This window comes from Aplysia californica, unplaced genomic scaffold (genome assembly GCF_000002075.1).
Source record: "Aplysia californica isolate F4 #8 unplaced genomic scaffold, AplCal3.0 scaffold00568, whole genome shotgun sequence".
NCBI lineage: Eukaryota > Metazoa > Mollusca > Gastropoda > Aplysiida > Aplysiidae > Aplysia > Aplysia californica.
Window position 1 is genome coordinate 115,756 of NW_004797838.1, and position 19,840 is coordinate 135,595.

The 19,840-nt window shown below is 40.6% G+C and overlaps 2 protein-coding genes across 3 annotated transcripts in view; one reads left to right on the forward strand and one right to left on the reverse strand.

The window, feature by feature from the left end:
• LOC101854978 (transcription factor BTF3 homolog 4) overlaps positions 1–3,369 on the reverse strand; it is an 11,856-nt gene extending 8,487 nt beyond the window's left edge. The window contains exon 1 of the mRNA XM_005106995.1: positions 3,266–3,369. The gene's annotated coding sequence lies outside the window, so the exon portion shown is untranslated. The remainder of the gene's footprint in view (positions 1–3,265) is intronic.
• Positions 3,370–3,549: 180 nt separating this feature from the next.
• LOC101855674 (nuclear autoantigenic sperm protein) overlaps positions 3,550–19,840 on the forward strand; it is a 24,150-nt gene continuing 7,859 nt past the window's right edge. The window contains exons 1-9 of one of the 2 annotated variants that reach the window (XM_013087270.2): positions 3,550–3,890; positions 4,796–4,906; positions 6,172–6,290; positions 10,465–10,536; positions 11,166–12,254; positions 13,716–13,855; positions 15,758–15,822; positions 17,008–17,081; positions 18,268–18,456. In XM_013087270.2, the coding sequence (XP_012942724.1) occupies positions 3,838–3,890; positions 4,796–4,906; positions 6,172–6,290; positions 10,465–10,536; positions 11,166–12,254; positions 13,716–13,855; positions 15,758–15,822; positions 17,008–17,081; positions 18,268–18,456 (1,912 nt within the window). In that variant the 5' untranslated portion in view covers positions 3,550–3,837. The remainder of the gene's footprint in view (positions 3,891–4,795; positions 4,907–6,171; positions 6,291–10,464; positions 10,537–11,165; positions 12,255–13,715; positions 13,856–15,757; positions 15,823–17,007; positions 17,082–18,267; positions 18,457–19,840) is intronic. The other variant, XM_005106996.3, reaches the window with a different exon arrangement.

A 19,840-nucleotide genomic window follows, 5' to 3' on the forward strand; every position in this document is an offset into this window, starting at 1 on the left:
AGTTGGGGTCACTGTCCTTCACCTTCAATAACTTAAAAACTACCGGCCCCAGAGATACGAAACGAAGTCGAAGTCTAGCTCAGGTTTGGCCAAACAAGGGTACGAGGCGGGTCTCGCGATCCGTGCGTGATTTGTAGAGCGAAAAAAAAATTCCAAAGTTGGTCACGCAGGGCTCGTGTGACCCGTCGCGAGCGTCGCGGCGGGGGTCACGCAACTGCTGTGTGACCCGTCTGAAGTGAGTTAAACATGTGGAAAGACAAATGGTGACGGAAGTACTAATGATGCCGTACTTGGTGGCGGAAAGACCCTGAGTTGTCCGTTGCCGTGTACTTAGACACTGCTATTGGATAGATCTAATGAGAGTGCAATCAGGGTTAGGCCTATAGGTCGGTGAGTATCACTCCCTGAAGTGCTCAGTAAACCAATTTTCTTTTTTTTAAAGTTCACTTCATCATCATAGTTTATTGACAGAATGCGCAGTAAGTATATAATATTTCATGAATCGACAAAAAGCGCTGCGCGATCTGCTGATCAACAGAATGCGCAACAATGGATGGATTGTCGCGCGCTTTCTCGATCAACCAAATGCGCTGCGCGTTCGATGGATCGCGCAAATCGATAGATCGCGCCCAACATCTACACTTTCAAATATAAGAGCACTCCAGGTATGGGTTGGCTATTGTTGACTATTAGTAATTACGGAAATTTTAGCAGCAGCAATATTCCGCTATAACCGACTAGCATGTTTGTCTGATTGGGTTATAGCAGTATTTTATTTACATAGGGAAAGAAGAGGAAAAAACTGGGTTTTAGTATAACAGACCTCAATATTTCCGGACTCGTTATAAGTGGACTCCACTTAGACCTGCATGTGAGCCTCAACCAGATTGTCTGAAAATTTTGCGCAACAAAATTCAAAATGGCCGCTTGAGCCCGAAACTGAAAGTAGAAAATTTAGGTTGTCGTCCTTTTTCGTATTCGTATTTCTACTCAGGTTCCGACAATTATGTCAGAAATGCTGACGTCGGCAGAACTGTCGACAAAGCCAACGGGAGAAAAAGGGGGCGCTGGCAGTCGGCCAGGCCTCGCACAACGCACATTGACTAATACAAGTGGGCCTAGCAATAGCATCGGCCGGCTCGCGGGTCGGGTCGCGATTGGCAGATTTCAAACGATTGTCGGCAAACATGCAGGTCTATCCCCTGTATGGCGTTAGAACAGGCCAAAAATCGGTAGATTTAGGCAGCCTTGTCAACGTATCAAGCTATCGAAGAAATTTTTGCTGCTGATGATAGCGGTTCATTCATTTCCCTTTAAAATGATATAGACATTATTTTGATATAAAGATTATTGTTGTGGATACTTGGCCACTTTTCACCAAAATAATCTACATTTTCTCGGGGTGCGGGGATCTCGCGCTGGGAAAGCTCACGGCCCGTGAGGGGACAGTCGGACGACAGAGAGAGAAGAGGAAGGGTCAGAGCCAGGGTCTACCCACTTTGCGGGAAATCTACTATGCACAACACTTGTTGAAATAAAGTATCCAGCTCCTACGGTAAGAGTTTCGCTTTTGTTATTTATAAGTGTTGGTTTTAAAAAATATGGTAGAGCTGTGTTCCGTAACAATCATTATTTTTTCTTAAATCATGAAGTATCACATCAAGGACATCCCCCCACCCCCGTCAGTCCCAAAAGACACTTCAACCAGTGTGCATTAAATTGACCCCGTCAACGGATGGTTCTCAACACAAGCGGAACTCGCACGCCGAAGTCATATGATGCGAACGCATGAATGAAACAGTTGATGGCGTGCTTGACAAACCAGAATTTGGACAAAGCTTGTTTTGAAAGTAACAGCAAAACTATTAATAGTATTGATAATTTGTATGTCACAATTGAAACAGTTATCAGGCCATCATCAGAGAATTCTGGGTGGAAACAAAAGCCAAAGTAGTTCTTGAGTTGTCCCAAGTCGTAATACCAAATCCGTACTACTTCCATTATATTTGAAATAACACATGCGAGCAAAGACCCAACACAACTTGGGGCGAGTCAGCTACTAAATTCGGATTCGAAAGTTCGGAAAAATGTGCTCAGAATTCCTGCTGACGAAACGTTTAACAGGTGCTTCCCCTGGCAGAGAAGAAGGCAGAGTAGGTTTCTAGAAAAATCCATGGTAACCATGTTTGTTTAGTCTCTAAAACAGAAACAATCTCCTTCAAAGTAGACTGTAGTGTCTGTAGAGTGCCCCAAACTTTTCCAGTAGGCTTGCTAGATCTAGAATCTAGATCTAGCAGCAGTAAAAAAATTCCAAGTGAAGTCTTTCGTTTTTCGCTTTCCAAATGTCAGTCAGACAAAGGCAGAGTCCTTAAAACTATAAATGAGTCAAGTGAAAGAAAGCAACAACGACAATGTACACTTCTGTAAAGCCACTTCAGTGTTGAATGAACATTATTGATCTGGATATTGTGAAGTTATCCCTGTAATATATTGAACTTGATCAAGTTCAGTACATGGTTAAGAAATCCGGACCTAAAAATCCAAATCGGCACCATCTTATTGTTTATCTTACACTCAAATTCTCCAATTCTCTGACTTGCAACAACCGAGAACTTGCTGCTTTGAAAATCTAGATCTAGAATCGAGATCTACAGCAGGAACACAGAAACTCATAACATAAACACTAAGCCACTAAGCAGACTGCCAGGAAATCCGGCAGGTAAGTGATTATTGTGACTGACCAATGGCGACCAAACTACGGGGCTCCCAGTCGTCCAGGTGAGTGGGCACACATGCATGTGTCACAGCATTGACAGTGTAGTGTAGAATCTCATGTAGAGTGTAGACAGTGTAGTCATGATGAAACAACAATCAACATTCATCCTTCGAGGTTGACTTCATAAACAACACCAGTGTTAATCTTTTCACTTTAAAACTGAAAAACACTTTAGATTAACAACACTTAAATACAACGACATAAGAAGTTATTGAATTTGGGACAATTCTGACCATACCCTCGACTCCATTCGTTTGAAGGGAAGGTCTTGCTTGATCTAGGCTACCTTGCCTGGGCAAGTTCAATAAGCTCAACAAGCATGGATCACGGAAACCATTGTCCCGCTACCGATAGCGGGCGAAGCTACCGGTTACAGGCAAACTACGTAATATTGATGATACCTCGGCATCAAACAAACTATCAACCAACAGATCTATGAAATATGTCTCAAACGTCCACCAAAAAAACGCCCTGGATCACAAAATTTACCTTCTTTAGTGGGCAAACTTTTTCCCACGAGGTGCTCAGTGTTATGGCTGCTGCGGAAAAGGCTGTGATGTCATCAAAGTGTGCGTACTTCCATGCCTAAACTATGTCAATAATCTCTAAACACATTTTTTTACCCTATTCTAGAGGTAAAATGTCCTCTCAAATTAGTTTGTCTGTAGTCAACAATTAATTTGAAATTAAATATATGAAGTTATGAATTATGTCCATCATAATTATTAGTTTTTGTTGCAAGATACGTAAATACATTTATCTGATATCTTTTGAGAGTATGCAGCTCATTGTGGAGTAAAAAGTAGTAAAAATACGGCGCGAAACTTTCTGTTTCGGGCTTTGGTGAGCAAGTCGTCATCAACAGTCAACAAAATCCTAGGCTAGTCAACAGTTGAACAGTCGTGAGTCGTGAGTGAGCGAGTGGACGGACGGGTGAGCGATCATTTCAGCCATTTGGCAAGGAGATCTCAGTTCCCTGTTAACCCCAGTGAGATTACCCAGCCTGACGTGCCCTCCATTTCTGCTCAGACCTACCACAGACGCCACAGAAAAATATCGACATGTCTGCTGAGGGATCTTCATCCTCGTCTGCTCAAGTGGATCCTTCTGAAAAGTATGTCTAATATAATTATAGATCTAGATCTAGATCTAGATCTAGATAATATAGAGTGTAGGGTGGGTTGGGGCAAATTCGACCGATCACTCTACTCGCCTTCTTTGTTAACCGATTATGTCAATTATGATTATTCATCTGCATTCGCCGTACGCCGTGCCGTGTAGATCTAGATTCTAGATCTAATCTAGATCTAGAATCTAGATCTAGTAAGAAATGATTTGTCAAGTTGATTTAATTCATTCAGAAGCTATTTTTCGCATTCGTTGTCAAGAACCGCGATTCCTCAACTGACTGCGTTCCCACCGCAAACGTTTCTTGTTCAAAACAGCAGTTTGACGCATTTGCCTGCATCAAAACTTTCAACTTTCAGTTGAACGTCCAAGTCCTGAAGGGTACATTGATCGACCACGTAGCTGGCCGGTCAAGTGTGACAAGACCACCTGGGCAAGCTCTGAGCATCCAGAGGGAGAGGGAGGAAAAGATGGTGAAGAAAATTTTGGATGCATGCACGAGGGGGTTTTCGTTCATAAAGAGGATATTCCTTGTGAAGGCAGGAACGCTGACGAGGAAGTTGAAACTCAAGATGTGATCGTCAGGGAAATCCCCTGATTTGTCCAAAGCGCGCACATTACTGCACGGTTAGCCATAGTGTGATATAGCTCGATTAAGAACAATCAAATATTTCAAAAGCTAGATCTAGATCTAGTAATTTGCGACGGAAATGTTGATATTCATGTTCATGCATCAATATTTAGTAGACAATGAACAACTTGTCTTATAGCTAAGTGTGAGACAGGAGGAAAACTAAAAGAATTCTGAATGTACTGCCTACCTTCTGTAAGTACTGTTTACTTTTATGTTTACTTTGTTCATTTTGTAAACATTTTTTTTTTCTTGTCCAGGGCTGAAGTCATGAAAAAGGCTGACGGACTGTTGGCTCAGGGAAAGCGGAATATGGTGTGCGGAGAGGTCATGAAAGCTGTCAGTTTTTTCGAGGAAGCAGTTAAAATCCTGTATGTAGAATTTCTTCATACCTTGCCCAGTACTTTTCTTTTTTATTATATGCATGAAATTATGTCTGTGGCTAAGTGGATTTGACACTTTCCCCTTGTTCGAAATGGCTACGTCAAGTTTAGGTTGGCCACGTTCTTACTATTGATACCTGCACTTTGTCCAGCACAAAGTTTATAACCTTGGCTTCTCTTAGCCTGATCTGAACTCAGTGCAACGATAAAAATAGGCTTCGGCAGCCACCCAGGCAGACTTCAAAATGAATTCCTACCAAGCTGAAAATGCTTTTAATGTGACCGGTGACCCACTCGCTCATATGTCCTTATGCCATTGCAAGCGCCATGCAAACAGCAACAGAAGGGAAATTTCTTCTCCTGGGGGGTATTTATTCATATTGTTAAAATATTTTGTTGGTAATTTTAAAATTAATAGAAAAAGTGTTTTGTTTGATTGAATTGTATTGTTTCTAGTTTTCACTGTAAGCTACTGTTCTGTAAGCAGGTGGTTGGAAGGTGCGCTAAGCCATTCTTCTTTGGTATCCCCCTTTTGTTTCTGTCTTGATTTTCTGTACATTATATGACTTTTTGTGATTGTGAATTATGTCACTGTCAATTTATGCATCTCTTTACTCTATTACTCTAAGATATCGAATAAAGGCGATGGGGGTGGACAAGTTGTCCAAAATTAATTTTTAAAAGGAGGAGGGGTTTGGCACATTCAACCTCATACCCCTGTACTAGTGGGAACAAATCTATTTTATTTCTCCTTCAGTGAATAAAAGAACAAGAGATCATGAAATTTTAGTAAGTTACTGTGACAACTTTTCCCATTTAAGAACAAACCAGTTTCATTAAAAAATATTAAATATGTACAAAAATTCTTAAAATGCACAGAAAATTGAGGTAGCCGATATTGATACTAATACTTAGGGTAGTTTGCCATTTACAAAAAAAAAAGGTTCATTCAGATATCTATATCCTAGATATGTTTCACATGGTCGTAGGTGGTGACAAGCTGGAAAATAATAAATATGGGGGGGGGGGGGGTGCACACAAAAAAAACTCCTGGGAATTGGAGGGGGGGGGGGGGGGGTATTCGAAACCTTAGACTATTCTATTTTCCCAGCACCATATATGTCATATGGCTGTCGTGTGAATGTGCTTCTCTTTCCATCAGACAGCCACTCTTTTTTTCTGTGCACTGCACAGCTGTTATTGGGTGCATGTGCCTTTCTTTTTTAACTCAAAAAAACAATTACTGTGTACAGAGTAAGCGAGTGTGGTGAGATGTCAAGAGATTGTGCAGATGCTTACTACAACTATGGAGGAGCTCTCTTAGAGCTGGGTCGCATCGAGACAAATGTCCTTGGGACTGCTCTTGACGGAGGTAAGCTCCCTTTGTGATAGAAGCGTTTCCTGTTGTTGTTACTAATGTGTGTAACATCTTTTGATCACTTATGTATGGTTGTCCCCATATATAAAATAAAAAGTTAAAAGCATGTTTTCTGTTACTGTTGCGGTGAAATTATGTCTTGCGAAACAAATGCAGATATCTAGGCGATTGGCAGGTGCTCTGGTGTAGTTTGCTCCTTCTTTCCTCTCAAACGTCTGTCATCCTGATCTCTCCCTCTTTTTTATGTTTGTTAGCCTGGCCTACGCGTCCACCAAAATAAGATCGTTTCCAGGTCAGGCTAATGTAAGAGGTTTTTTCATGGTGTAGAAGCGACTCAAAAAGATCCGCATCCGCCGACGTCAGACCAGCCAAGACGGAATAAGACAGCTAAACCTATTTTTAGCCCAGTGCGTTATGATTACAAGAACAACAGACAGCACAGGCGATTTATTTATTTATTTATCACTTTAAAAAACTAAAAAGCAACAAATTATAATTATGGGAAACATTGTTGGTAAGTTGGGACGATGAGAGGGAAAGAAGAAGAAAAAAAAGCTGGGGCTGGGGTTCGAACCCACGCTCAAAAATAACGTCTGTCTCCTTACGCAGACACACTGTTCACTCGGCCATCAGAACTTTCCTTAACGAAGGGTAAATTAAGCTTCATATACGGCACTGTTTCAAGAAAGGCAAAGCGACACAATATATCGAGATGTAGATCTAAAATCTAGGCCCAGATCTAGTAGTGGACCGACAGATAATGTCTGGAGAAAACTAAAAATTGGCGGAAAATTGGAACCACTAAACATTAGAGATCGTAGATCTATCTAGATCTAGACGTCCCTAGCTAGGTCTAACATGATCTATTTTTAGCTCTCCCGAGAACGAAATAATGATCTAGATCTAGGTCAAGTGCTTTAATTTCAGGGGGGTTTTTTGCTGTTTTTCAGCACAGATTTGCTATTGTACAATATATTATCAGTGCTTCCACTCTTCCGTATTTTTACGGAAATCCGTACTTTCTGCTAGTTCCGTACTTGTTCCTCCATCATCATCAACTCCCTCCGTAAAAATCTGCAACAGCGTAGGACTACCGAAATTCCGTATCAAAAGATCCGTACTCGCCTTCGTATGTCTTGTATAAGTTACGGATATTTACGGTAATTCTCTCGGCAATAGTTTATGCTATAGAAACCTGCCAGATTGCGCATTTCCTGCAATCGGCCATTATTCTACTCTGCCCCATGCATTCATTGCAGGCTTGTCGGCAGTACATTTTTTAACTGCAGATTGATCAAAATCTGGCGAACTTTTTGTGCCACTTTCCTCCTTTCACAGTCCTCCTTTCTATCATTCCCTCATTCCGTCTATCTTCGGATTGTTGCCACGGCTGGAAGAATCTGCGCGTTGATCAAGTATATTGACATGTGATCTTAGACAGAAAATTACTGTCAGAAAGAATTTTTTTTGCAAATTTATTTTCTAGATCTAGAGAAATTATCATTGCGAAGATTCGGACGAGCGACAGTCGTTCTAACCCTTACACAACTACATGTAAACTGCGCTGGCAAGATTAACATACGGCTGTTGTCGTTGCTTTAGTCTGAACGCATTATGAGGGATAAGAGATTTGTTGGTACATTTGGTCGGTCGGCCGCCGTCGTTATCCTAGAAGTAGAACGACTGTTTCTCATCCGAGTATTTTGTTTGAACGTGCAGTTAGTCGGACCTGTTAGTAAAATTGTTTCAATCGCGCATACGCATCACGTGACATGACATCGCCTGTGGGTTCTGCGTGTCGGGGGCCGTCCGTTGACGGGGTCAACCTAAGTTCACGTATTTCGGGACTTATTGGTTTGGGGGGGGGGGGTAGAGACTTTTGGACTAGGAATGCTTAACGTGATGCTTCAGGATTTACAAAAAAATAATGATAACACGCACGCAAAGACACAGAGAGTATATAGGCCGAGTAATTTATGGACACCCATGGAAAATTTTTAAGTCAGCTTTGGCAGTCACCTTGGTGATCAAATCCCGATTTTTCTCTACCTGAGATCCTAATTTTGAGACTTCATAGAGTGGCAGGTCTGGTAACTGTATTGTGAAGGTACAGCCTACATATATCTATTCATTATTCCCAGGTTTGCCTTCTATCAGTATCAAAGGTGCGATGACAAATTAATTGAATTATAGTAGCAATGGAAGGGGAACCTGCTTTCAAACATTGCCAGCAATGGAAAGATATATTGGTGAAGAAATTAAACAAGACAAAATCTGGGTGAAAAAATAGGTAGTATGGGTTGTTGGCAATCTCTTCAAACAGGCTCCCAAATGCCATTTTCAACCCTCTAAAAGTACTAAATTTCAACCAGACCCCCAGCAGAATTTTCCTTACTTTTCAGCTTCAGCTGGTGGAAGCACTGATAATAATGAGATACAACTTTATAATTGATCATGTAAAGTACAATGAAGAAGCAAAAATGTACTTAAAGATGCAAATTTCCTTCCAAAATGAGTCGAATCGAGGCTTTCTTAGTCCCCTACACGACTGACGAAAAAGCGTGCATGCAGGAAAATCGCGTAGTCAGGCAAAGGCAGTCAGTGACTGACAAAAACCAGCTCATTTGCATGTGAGCTTGGCATGCAAGTGACGAAAAAGCGCAGTGGACGCGGGGCCTAAATGTCTTGTAACATCTCTAATCTTCAGCACTTATATGACCTCAAGTGTTGTTGTGAAAGCAAGTCTTACAAAAAATTTTAATGCTGGTGTTTGGAGGACTAGAAGGTACTGCTGCTTTTATAATTTCCCTCTGTTGTCTATTTTGCCTTTTCCTTGGTCTCTTTGTTAAAATGCTTTTGATCAACAATGTGCTTGTGCTGAAATGTAAAAGATTTAACATTCTTATGTCCAATACAATAGAAGGCTTGTTTTCTGTGGTGAAGCTAATATGTATTGCACATTTCATATTTAAACATTCTACATGCTAACACATGAAGTGCTTGGACTTCATAATACATTCCTTGAAAATTGTCTGTGTGAGATTTACAGACCTGTCACTCATCCTGATTTAGTCTGGATATTCCGATTTTTTTGCCCCAAATCTCAAGCATCCCGATTTTCCTGATTTCAATCGCGTGTATCCGGATTTTTTGTCCTAGTCTGCTGTTGTGCCGGATTTTTCTGAAGACTTACCCTGCTTTCTCCTTTATCATGGGAAGCACCCTTTGAACTTTTTGTCAGTAGGAACTCGGAGCACTATTTCCTGAAATATCGATGCCGCATTTAGTAGTTGACTCGCCCCAAGTTGTGTGTGATCTTTACCCGCGCTCAGAATTCTCCGATGATAGCCTGGTAACTGTTACAATTTGGGACATACAAATAATCGATTATATTCGTAGTTCCGCTGTTACTTTCAAAACAAGCCTTGTCCGAGGTCTGGTAACTGCGCGTTCACATCGAACACTCAGACGAGCGACAGTCTTTCTAACCCTTACACAACTACATGTAACTGCGCTGACAAGACTAACATACGGCCGTTGTCGTTGCTTTAGTCTGAACGCATTATGAGGGATAAGAGATTTGTTGGTATTTGGTCGTCGGCCATCCGAGTGTTCGGTGTGAACGCGCAGTTAGTCGGACCAGTTAGTAAAATTGTTTCAATGGCGCCTTCGCATTACGTGACATGACATCGCCGTGTGAGTTCTGCGTGTCGGGGACTGTCCGTTGACGGGGTCAACCTAAGTTCTTGTATTTCGGGACTAATTGGTGGGGGGGTGTATAGACACTTGGACTTAGAGTGCTTGACGTGATGCTTCAGGATTTACAAAAAAATAATAACGCGCGCATACACACACGCAAACAGACACAGAGGGCATATTGCCGCATATAGGCCAAGTAATGTATGGACACCCCTGGAAAATTAAGTCAGCTTTGGCAGTCACCTGCTGTTGATCCAAAAAAATTTTCTCCCTGAGATCCTGATTTTGAGGTTTCATAGAGTGGCAGGTCTGAATTTATTGTGGGACATGAGACACTGTGATAGAATAGAATTAAATCAAATCAGCAATAAATGTAATTTTCTAGCTTTGTGGTGTTAAGACCTTTAAATTCTAAAGATATTTTTGCATGCCTTATAAGCTTCCAAACTATTTTTTCTTATTTTGACAGTTGATATAGAGGAGGAAAATGACGAGGGAGAATCTGAATCTGATCAGTTTGAGAAGCCTCCTGCCGATGATGGTGAGTGAATCATGTTCCGAAGCCTGCTTTGCAAAAAGCGAGTTTTGGGGGGTGGGGGGTCCTGTGTCAGTTAAAGTGTAGCTTTTTTGTATTTCTTTCACGTGGCCACTCCATTACAAGCATAGTGTGTGCTTGCATATGATCATCTGCTGAGGGAAAGCCAAAATTTGTGTGAAGGGGTATACAGTCGAACCTGCTCTAATAGCCACCTGCCCAAGACGATCACCTGTACAAATGACCACTTCCCACTTCCTCCCTTGCATTTTTTTCAATACTACTATGTCTTGATCTGAGAATATTTAGTATTAAGAGCAGTAGCATCCCAAGACAGCTTGGGGATGGTCAAGGGTGCTTCTAAAAGGTCTACTTATTGCTCTTGTGTGGTTTGCTTGTTCTTTCTTATCAAACATTTATCGTCCTTATCTCTCCTTTTTGTGTTTATTACTTGTGACATGTCTTCTTTGGCACTTATGACATAATTGTTGCAGGTGCTGTAAAACGCTTATTAAAACAAACCGAAAAGAAGTTACTGTGTCAATGTGCTTTTTTTTTGTTTGTTTGTTGTTTTTTTACGGGAAAGATGTTTCTGTAGTAAATGTTGAAGGCTTCGGTCCATTTGTTTCTCGCAGGAGAAGAGCGACAAAAGCTTCGAGAGCAGGTGTATGACGCAATGTGTGAGGATATTAGGAAAGAGGCAAAGAAGGAAAATGGGTCAAATGCTGAGTCAGGGGTTAATGGTGATGTGGACATGGAAGGACAAGACCAAGCAGAAACGTTGCTAGCTGAAAGTGGGGACAAGGGATCAGAAAAAGATGAAAAGAAATCGGACAGCGATGAAAAGAAATTGGACAGTGATGAAAAGAAATTGGACAGTGATGAAAAGAAATCGGACAGCGATGAAAAGAAATTGGACAGTGATGAAAAGAAATCGGACAGCGATGAAAAGAAATTGGACAGTGATGAAAAGAAATCGGACAGCGATGAAAAGAAATTGGGTAACGATGAAAAGAAATCGGGTAATGATGAAAAAGAATCACAAAGCAATAAAGAGACAGCTAGTTGTGAGAGTGGAATGGAGACAGATGCTACAGAATCAAAAGACAACGTGGAACGAGACACTGCCACAGATTCTAATGTGGGGTTGAAAGATGAAGACAGGGTGGAAAAAAATGCCTTGGACACAGATTCTGTCATGAAAGATGAAGACTGTACCAGTGCTGAGAATAGAGAACAAAGCAAGGTACAGGACACCAGTGAGAAAACAGTAGAAAGAAAACAAGATATAGGTGAAGGTAACGGCAAAACTATTGACAACGAAGGAGATTCTAAAAAAGATTCCGACATGGATATTAATGACAAACAAGAAACAAGTTCTGAAAGTAACAAGGAAAATAAAGATGAACCTAAGCCTAAAGTTGATAATCTTACCGAAAATGGAGTCTCTGAGAAAAAGCAAGAAAAGTCCGATGCAGATTTGGGATCGGATGATTGTAACAAAGGTGTGAAGTGCCAGTCATTTCATCCTCTTCAAGATGTGACCGAAATTAATGAAGTGAACAAAGAACAGGGTTCTGATTCAGAGGGCAAAAAATCTGATTCAGTCATAATTGATAAAAAAGAAAAGGAGAAAGAGCAAGACCTAGAGAAAGTTGGTGAGGAGGAGGCAGAGGAAGTCCAGACTGGGGAGAAAGAGAATGATGAAGAGATGGCAGATGATGGTATTTCATTTTGATATATGGAATTTTGTTGAAAGTTTTCACTCACATTTTGAATAAGCATCTGACATCTTTTTTTTTTTAAATTCGTTTAGCTCATGACAGTCGTTTTATTTGAATTGAATTTCTTTGTTTTGTTTCATATTACCTAACCCTTCTTGTAATGCACCATTACCTTAGACTTAGATTTAATTGAAAGGCACATTCATTAAGAGCAGTTTGGTTCACCCATGCTGTGTGTTGTATTGAATGCAATGATCTTGTCTTGTTTTTGTGTGTGTGAGGTTGGCAGGTGCTCTGGTATGGTTTTCTTCTTATTTCCTATCAAATGTCTGTCAGTCTTATCTCTCCTTTTTTTATGTTTGTTACTCTCTTGGAACACCTCTAGTCTTTGACTTATATACCCTTATTATGTTGCAAGTGCCGTAAAAATCTTGCAAAAATAAAACTTGTTTTTGTTGACTGTTTGGAAAACAGCATAAGGCAAGTCCCACTCCTTCCTTTCTTCAAGGATTTAAAAGTTGTCTAATGCTTACATATGGTTGGAGGGCGCCGTTGGTGGGCCCTACTTCTTTACTTTCCCTGTTTCTGTCTTACTTTTTTCCCCAGCACTAAATGACCATTATTGTGGCAATGTGCTTCTCTTTACTCAAACTAACAAGACTTAATGGGTGGTTGACGGGTGCTCTGGGGTGGTTTGCTTCTTCTTTCCTATCAAACATCTATCATCCTTATCTCCCCTTTTTCTTTTTTATGTTTGTTTCTCTCTTGTAACACCTCTAATCTTCTGGTGCTCATATGACCTTATGCAGTTGCGAGTGCCGTAAAACCTCTACTAAAACTTTTTTTAAAAACCCCTCTACTAAAGCAAACGTTACCTTTTTATTCACTAAATGTCTAGTTGCGTCTGTTCACTTCTTATAATCTTAATATTTTCTTAAATTTCAGAGTGGGTGGTTGGCGGGTGCTCTGGTGTGGTTTGCTCCTTCGTTCCTAAAAACATTTATCGTCCTTATCCCTCCCCTTCTTTCTTGTGTATGCTAATCTCTTGTGACACATCTATTTTTTGGCACTTAAATGACCTTGTGTTGCAAGTACCATAAAACTTATACTTAAACTTTTTTAAATTTCAGGTTTCTCGTGTTCCTGCACATGTTTTTATATTGATTAGATGTTTGGGCATCTCCGGGCTTGCTTGCAGTCATAGATATTTTCATTTACTTGGAAGTTAAAGGTTCGGAGGGCGGAACTTCTGGTTGGTCCTTTTGTGATATACTTTTCAAGAGTCATATTTTCCCATTGTGTTCATGTCTTCTCTTCCCCCCCCCCCCCAACTTTTTGTGGACTTGGTTCTGTCAATTCTTGTTTCACTAGCTTGATGAGTATGTGCATGTTTCTTTTACACTTAACACAAGCACATAATGAATGACAGAAATTAGAATCTATTATTTTTTTTGCTTTCAGCTGAAGCAGACAACCAAGACGATGATGGAGAAAATGAGGGCGAAGAGGAAGAAAATGAAGAAGATGGAGAAAAAGAAAATGAGGAAGATGCTGCAGATAAAGAAAATCCAGAGGCAGAAGGGACGGAAGAAAAAGATGGGGTATGCGAGGACCATTTATATTTCTAATTTGGCTTGTTTGTGCTCTCACAACCAAAGATGCAGGAATGTCATGTAGGCTTAGGCTTAACTTTCCTTTGAGACCTATGTGCATCTAAAAGCTCCAAGAATCACGTAAAGGCTGTAGATGTTAGTTCAAATTGATTTGGTTTTGGTTCTTTTTTTTTTTTTAAGAGGACAGTAATCCAACCGCTACAGATAATTGAGGCACAGATTTCTCTATGTGAGTAGCGTATACACGGCCTCACGGGCACTCGCGGCCTTCCGACCGCATGGTATCGGGGTAATTCCGATCGCTGGTTCTTTTTTACAATGGTGTCAGTTGTTTATATGTCCGATTATTAGGAGCTGGAGAATTGCAGACGAAAGCGAAGCCCCTCGCTGTCGGAATGTGTGGTCGGTCCAAAAATTGACACGCGTGCATTCAAATGCTTTGCGGAACGAGGGATGATTAAATACCGTCTTTTCATTGGCAGAGAACTGTAGAGCTTTAAACAGGCTTTCCCATGGTATATATTTGGCCTGTGGCGTTTAAATAGAAAGCTTTCAAAAATACTGTCAAAATGTTTAAAGATCACTTTTTACACAAAATATGTAAAATACCGGCTTAGAAAAGGTATCAATTAAAAGATCAGTTTATTTCCTATTAGAATAAAGTAATCAGCTTGGAATTATTTTTCATCAATCCTTCCGCAAGGGTCGGAGAGCATGTGACCCCCGCACGCAAGGTACACTACAGTATAGAGCCGACTCGCTCGCCGCGGGGCCTGATGCGGTGCCGACCGGGTCAACGCTCTGTGTTTTTGTCGAAATAACGACAGGTCATCGTGTTTGAGGCGATAAAGTACTGATTTGTAATGATCTCAGTCTTGAAAAAAATTAGGCTCCATATATTTGTTAGTGATTGCACTTTGTTAATGTGGAGATGTCTAGTGCACTTGGTACTCTTTTATTGTCTGTCAAACATGGGGTTGCAGCCAGTGACTGACTTTAACAAATTTGATCAAATTTTAAACAACCACCATTATCTTAAAAATTGAGTGAGAGGTTAAAGAATGGTACCAAAATGCTTTGTGGATATAGGCCTTTCAAATGGAACAGATAAATTTGGCATACAGCTACTTTGAAAATTTAGTTTCTGGTACCTTCTCTATGCCTCATCAGCTTCTGCCGTATCCATCCCTTTTCCTTTTCATCATATTCAAGAAATAAAGTGCAAATTTGACTTTCACGGCCCAGGACAGTGCTACTGACTGAAGGTGTCTTTAGGCCATTCCCAAAGGGGGGATATTAACATGTTCTTATGCTCAGTAGAATTGCAAATGGGCTGCTTTATCAATGTCGTGCTCATACTGTCGCTGAACAACACAGGGGGAACTGCTGCTTTTTCTTTCCTCATCCTTACTATTGTCATTTTTCCTCTACTTCTTTTGTATGTTTGTCACTCTCTTGTGAACTGCTATTTCTGGAATGCCTTGCTGGTCGAAGCAGACTTTGTGCTGTTGAAGCTAGAGAGGTGAGCAGAGTTAGTCTGATTCCTTGTAAGGACTTCTCTGTTGACCTCCACCCCTTGGCGCTCATATGAACTTATGCAGTTGCAAGCGCCGTAAAACCTCTACTGAAACCCCCAAAAATAAGATTCTGATGTATGTGTGTTTGGTTTTGTTTGGAGGTGGGGGGTTTTTTGTGTGTGTGTGTGTGTTTTTAAAAAATAAATATATAAAATTGGTTGGCGGGTGCTCTCTATCAAACATCTATCGTCCTTATCTCCCCTTTTTTAATGTTTTGTTACTCTCTTGTAACACCTAATCTTCTGGCGCTCATATGACCTTATGCAGTTGCATAAAGACAAAATATATGAAATGTGAATGTGTTCGTCTCCAGGATGATTTGGGTCACTTCCAGCTGGCATGGGAACACCTGGACATTGCCAAAGTCTTATACAGCAAGTATGTGAACACAGTGCATGTGGGAGACTTCTGGTTGATCACTCTGAGGGGTTTTTGTGGGGGGTTTTCCTTCCGTGTCCTTATTTTGGTGCCGATATTTGTAGGTTCCGTAAAAATGTGTTGAAATGGTGTAAATTATGTTTCAAAATGTGAAAATAAGTCGTCTTCTTCATCCCTAACATTTAATAAAGGTATGCCAAAAAATCCCCTGGGGGCTGCTTCTAAGTGATGACATAAGTGTGTTTGTTGCCCTTCGTCTGTGCTATTACATTTTGAAAATAGTGAAAGGAGTGAACAATAACCTTTGCAATATTTACGCTGAGAGAGTTGTTTCCTTTGGAAGGGAGGAAAAATGAAACTGCAGTGACAAGCATAACACAGAGATGAAGACTTGTTGAAAATACTCGTAACACTGCCATAAGCTGACAAAACGCTTTTTTTTTTTTTTTTTTTTAATTTTCTCTCTCAGCGTAACCATTTAAAAGTAGAATGATTCCGAAATTTGAATTTATTCATAAACTAGTAACTTTCCCCTTTGATTTTTTCACACAAGTAAGATTACTGATCCGACTTTCGATTTAGCAAATAAAAAATGTTGGTGGAAAAGGTCGTTTTGTCGGGTTACGGCAGAAATGGTAGGGGGTGCCAGCAGCCCGGTGTGCCCATGGTTTTTTTTTAAGTTGCCTCTGTTAAAAATAATAATAATAAGAGTGGCTCTATCACTGCTTAGAATTTTGTTCATTGGGTCATCATCTCTGCATTACATGTCACTGCCGTTTCCCCCCTTTTTTTCTTTTTTCTTTTTGTTTTTAGTGGCTAAAGTGAAAGTGCTTTAGGTTTAGCACGTGCCATGTTAGGTTCTGAATTTAGAACTCTTGGGCTTGATACTTTACTGTTGTGATCAAATTGTGTTCCATAACTATGTGAAACGATTGCTTAAACGTCACATAAGCAACAGCATTATACAGTATAACATGCATAGCTTTCATTTGTCGGGACTTGCCTCTGTAGTTCAAGGGATATTTTACAATGATAAAGAAGAGAAGAAAAACAGGACCGCAGGCATATTTTGACGAATGCGTGATTTCAAGTCTTTTTGTGTTTGACCTATTCCATGTTAATCTGTAATTGTAATGAAAGAGATGTAAACTGAAACTTTTGCAATTTGCTCTTTGGTTCCTACAGGAAAGAAGAGAAAGGAGACCAACTGAAGGCTGCTGAGTGTTTGATCAAACTTGGGGAGCTGGGCATGGAAATAGGTAGGACATTTTCATAATTGCTCTCTTTGCTGACAAAATGTTTAGGGCAGCAAAACTTATTTAATTCTCATCACTGCTTTTTCTCCATTTTAGGACCATGTTTCTATCAGATCTTTTGAGGGTTAGTGTTGATAAGGGCAGTAAACCTATGTCATTTTCATTTTTTGGTTGAAGCTTGTTTTGAGAAGTGAGAGTAAGCTCTGACAGAAGCATCAGCCCCCAACAGTAAGAGCTGTGTCACATGATGGATCGTCTTGTGCTATAAATTATTATAAATTGCTTTCTTTCTTTTTGTTTGTTTTTTTCCTTTCTTTCTTTTCTCTCTCTCTCTTTTTTTTAAAAATAATGGGAGAATGTCGTTTGGTGCTCATAAGTACCCAAAGTACCCAACATTCGTACACCGACAGGGTGTCAAAGGCTGCTAGATGTTTATAATTTTTTAGTTAAAAATTATTTTTTCCCTCTCGGTGTGTCTTGTTGCTTCTAATTTGTTCTTAATTTCTCCGCAGTTTGTTTTGTGAACTTCTCAGTTTCTTCTCGCTTTTCTTTGCTTTGTGGATGTTGTCTCATTGTCCTACTGTTTATAACGCTAACCCAGGAACTACAATTAAGAAAAACAGATGCTTAGAAGCACAACCTGATTGCTAAAATGATCAATATGTCAATAGAGCTGTGGAGGGCATACTGTTACTCAAACCGGGAACTCTATCCCATAAATTTCAGCAAATTATAGTTACACCTTTTTTTTTCTGCTTCCTTTAGAATGTGGGTGGTTGGAAATGGTTTTGGTGTGGTTCACTATTTTATTCCTATCAAACATCTATCATCCTTATCTCTGTATATTTCTGTCTTGTAACACCTGTAACCTTCAGGACCTATATGACTTATTTGGGTTTCAAGTGTTGTTAAACTCATACGACTCCCAAACCTCCCACACAGAAAGGTTAGATCCTAAGTTTTCTTTTCCTCTATTGTTTCTGTCTCTCTGTCTTGCGTCTTCCCTGCACGAAATGACCGTATTCTTGTTTCATTGTACTTCTCTTTACTCCCAACTCCAACCGTGTGTGGTTGACAGGTGCTCTGGGGTGGTTTGCTCCTTCTGTCCTATTCTTCGGCACTTATATGACCTTATTGTGTTGCAAGTGCCGTAAAGCTTACTAAAAACAAAAAAATCTCCAACCCACAGAGCAACACGAAACTGCTGCCACGGACCTCGAGGCGGCTCTGGTCATCCAGAAGAAATACCTGGCGGAGGACAACCGATCCCTCGCCGAGACACACTACCAGCTGGGCTTGGCTTACAGCCTGACGAAGGAGTTTGAGAAGGCCATTCAGGCATACCAGTCGGCAATCAGTGTCATTGAGGCTAAAATAGGTTGGTGGTCCATTATTATGAGAGGGGGGGGGGGGTTTCTCCTCCTCTTTTCACTGCGGTCGTGAGGTCTGCATGCAGCTAGATGGCATTTCCAATTCTGATTCTCACTACTTTCTCTTCTTTTATCTCAAAACCAGAGCTTCCAGTCTTCCGCAAATTTGCAGAATTTCGCAAATGAAAAAATTTCCGTGAAAATTTGTGCAAAAAAAAATTATACTAATATTGTACTATTAAATAATGGATTCTACACTTTGGCATGGTATGGTAGTATGGGGTTTTACGGCGCTCGCAACTGCTAAGGTCATATGAGCGCCTTCTACACTTTAGATCTAGATCTGTATGGTGCAAACCAACACATGCAGAAAAATAGTTGAACATTAACTGTCAAGTTTTAGAGATCTAGCTGTTATACTACTGTTGTGGATGTACAGTATCAGTACAACAGAGATGCCAACCAGTACGATTTTGCGTATTTTAGTACGATTTTTGGCCGAAAATACGCGAATACGACTTTTCATGAAAAAATACGCATCTTGGAATGCGAAAACTACGAGATTCAGCTTGGGCGAGTAAACCGAATTATATCAGGTCCCATCTTTTAGTATCCGTATCGCAGAACTGGAATATTTCAAAACCAAGTCCGATGTGGTCAGTGAGTTCAATTTTGCCGGTCGCGATCATGATATTATATTCGTTCAGCTTTTCCCCGTCTGGAGAGTACGTTTCACTTTCACGCGAAAAGGCAGCTATGGCGGCAGGCGGAAGCGTATGTGACACCGAAGCTCGATCGGGAAAATCAAGATCTGCTTTCGTTACCACCGAGAAGTTTGCCAGCAGTTGTCTGATAACGCAACATTTGTGGCATGCAGGTTGTGCTGTATAAACACAATGTCGCCGTGCAAATAAAATAGAATAAATACTCTGACTCGTCGCTGTGCTGTCACCTGTGGGGGGAGAAAAGAAAAGAAAAGAAAATACAAGCGTCGTCCGATTTTTAGATTCGTCTGGCTCGCCATCGTGACCGGTCACTGACCCTGCGCGCATTCGCGTCACAAATAAATGCGGCATCGTGTGAGAAAACACCGTGTTTGGTGGGAGTAACGGCGTTGCGAAGTATAGGACTACGGAATAGGGGAGGAGATTATTGATTTTTTTTTTGGGGGGGGGGGTTAAGGCAACACCAGAGGACAAAAACTTGGAAGCAATTTTCAGAATTTTGATTAGTTTTCTGCAAAGCGCGCGTTGGTGCAGGCCATGTGAGGAATCGGGACCCCTCATACTTTAGCAAGTCTGTGTTATTGAAATAAAGTGTTCGCGTTTCATTGGATGGGTGATAGTAAATTATACCTACTTGGATGGGTGATAGTAAATTATACCTACAGTG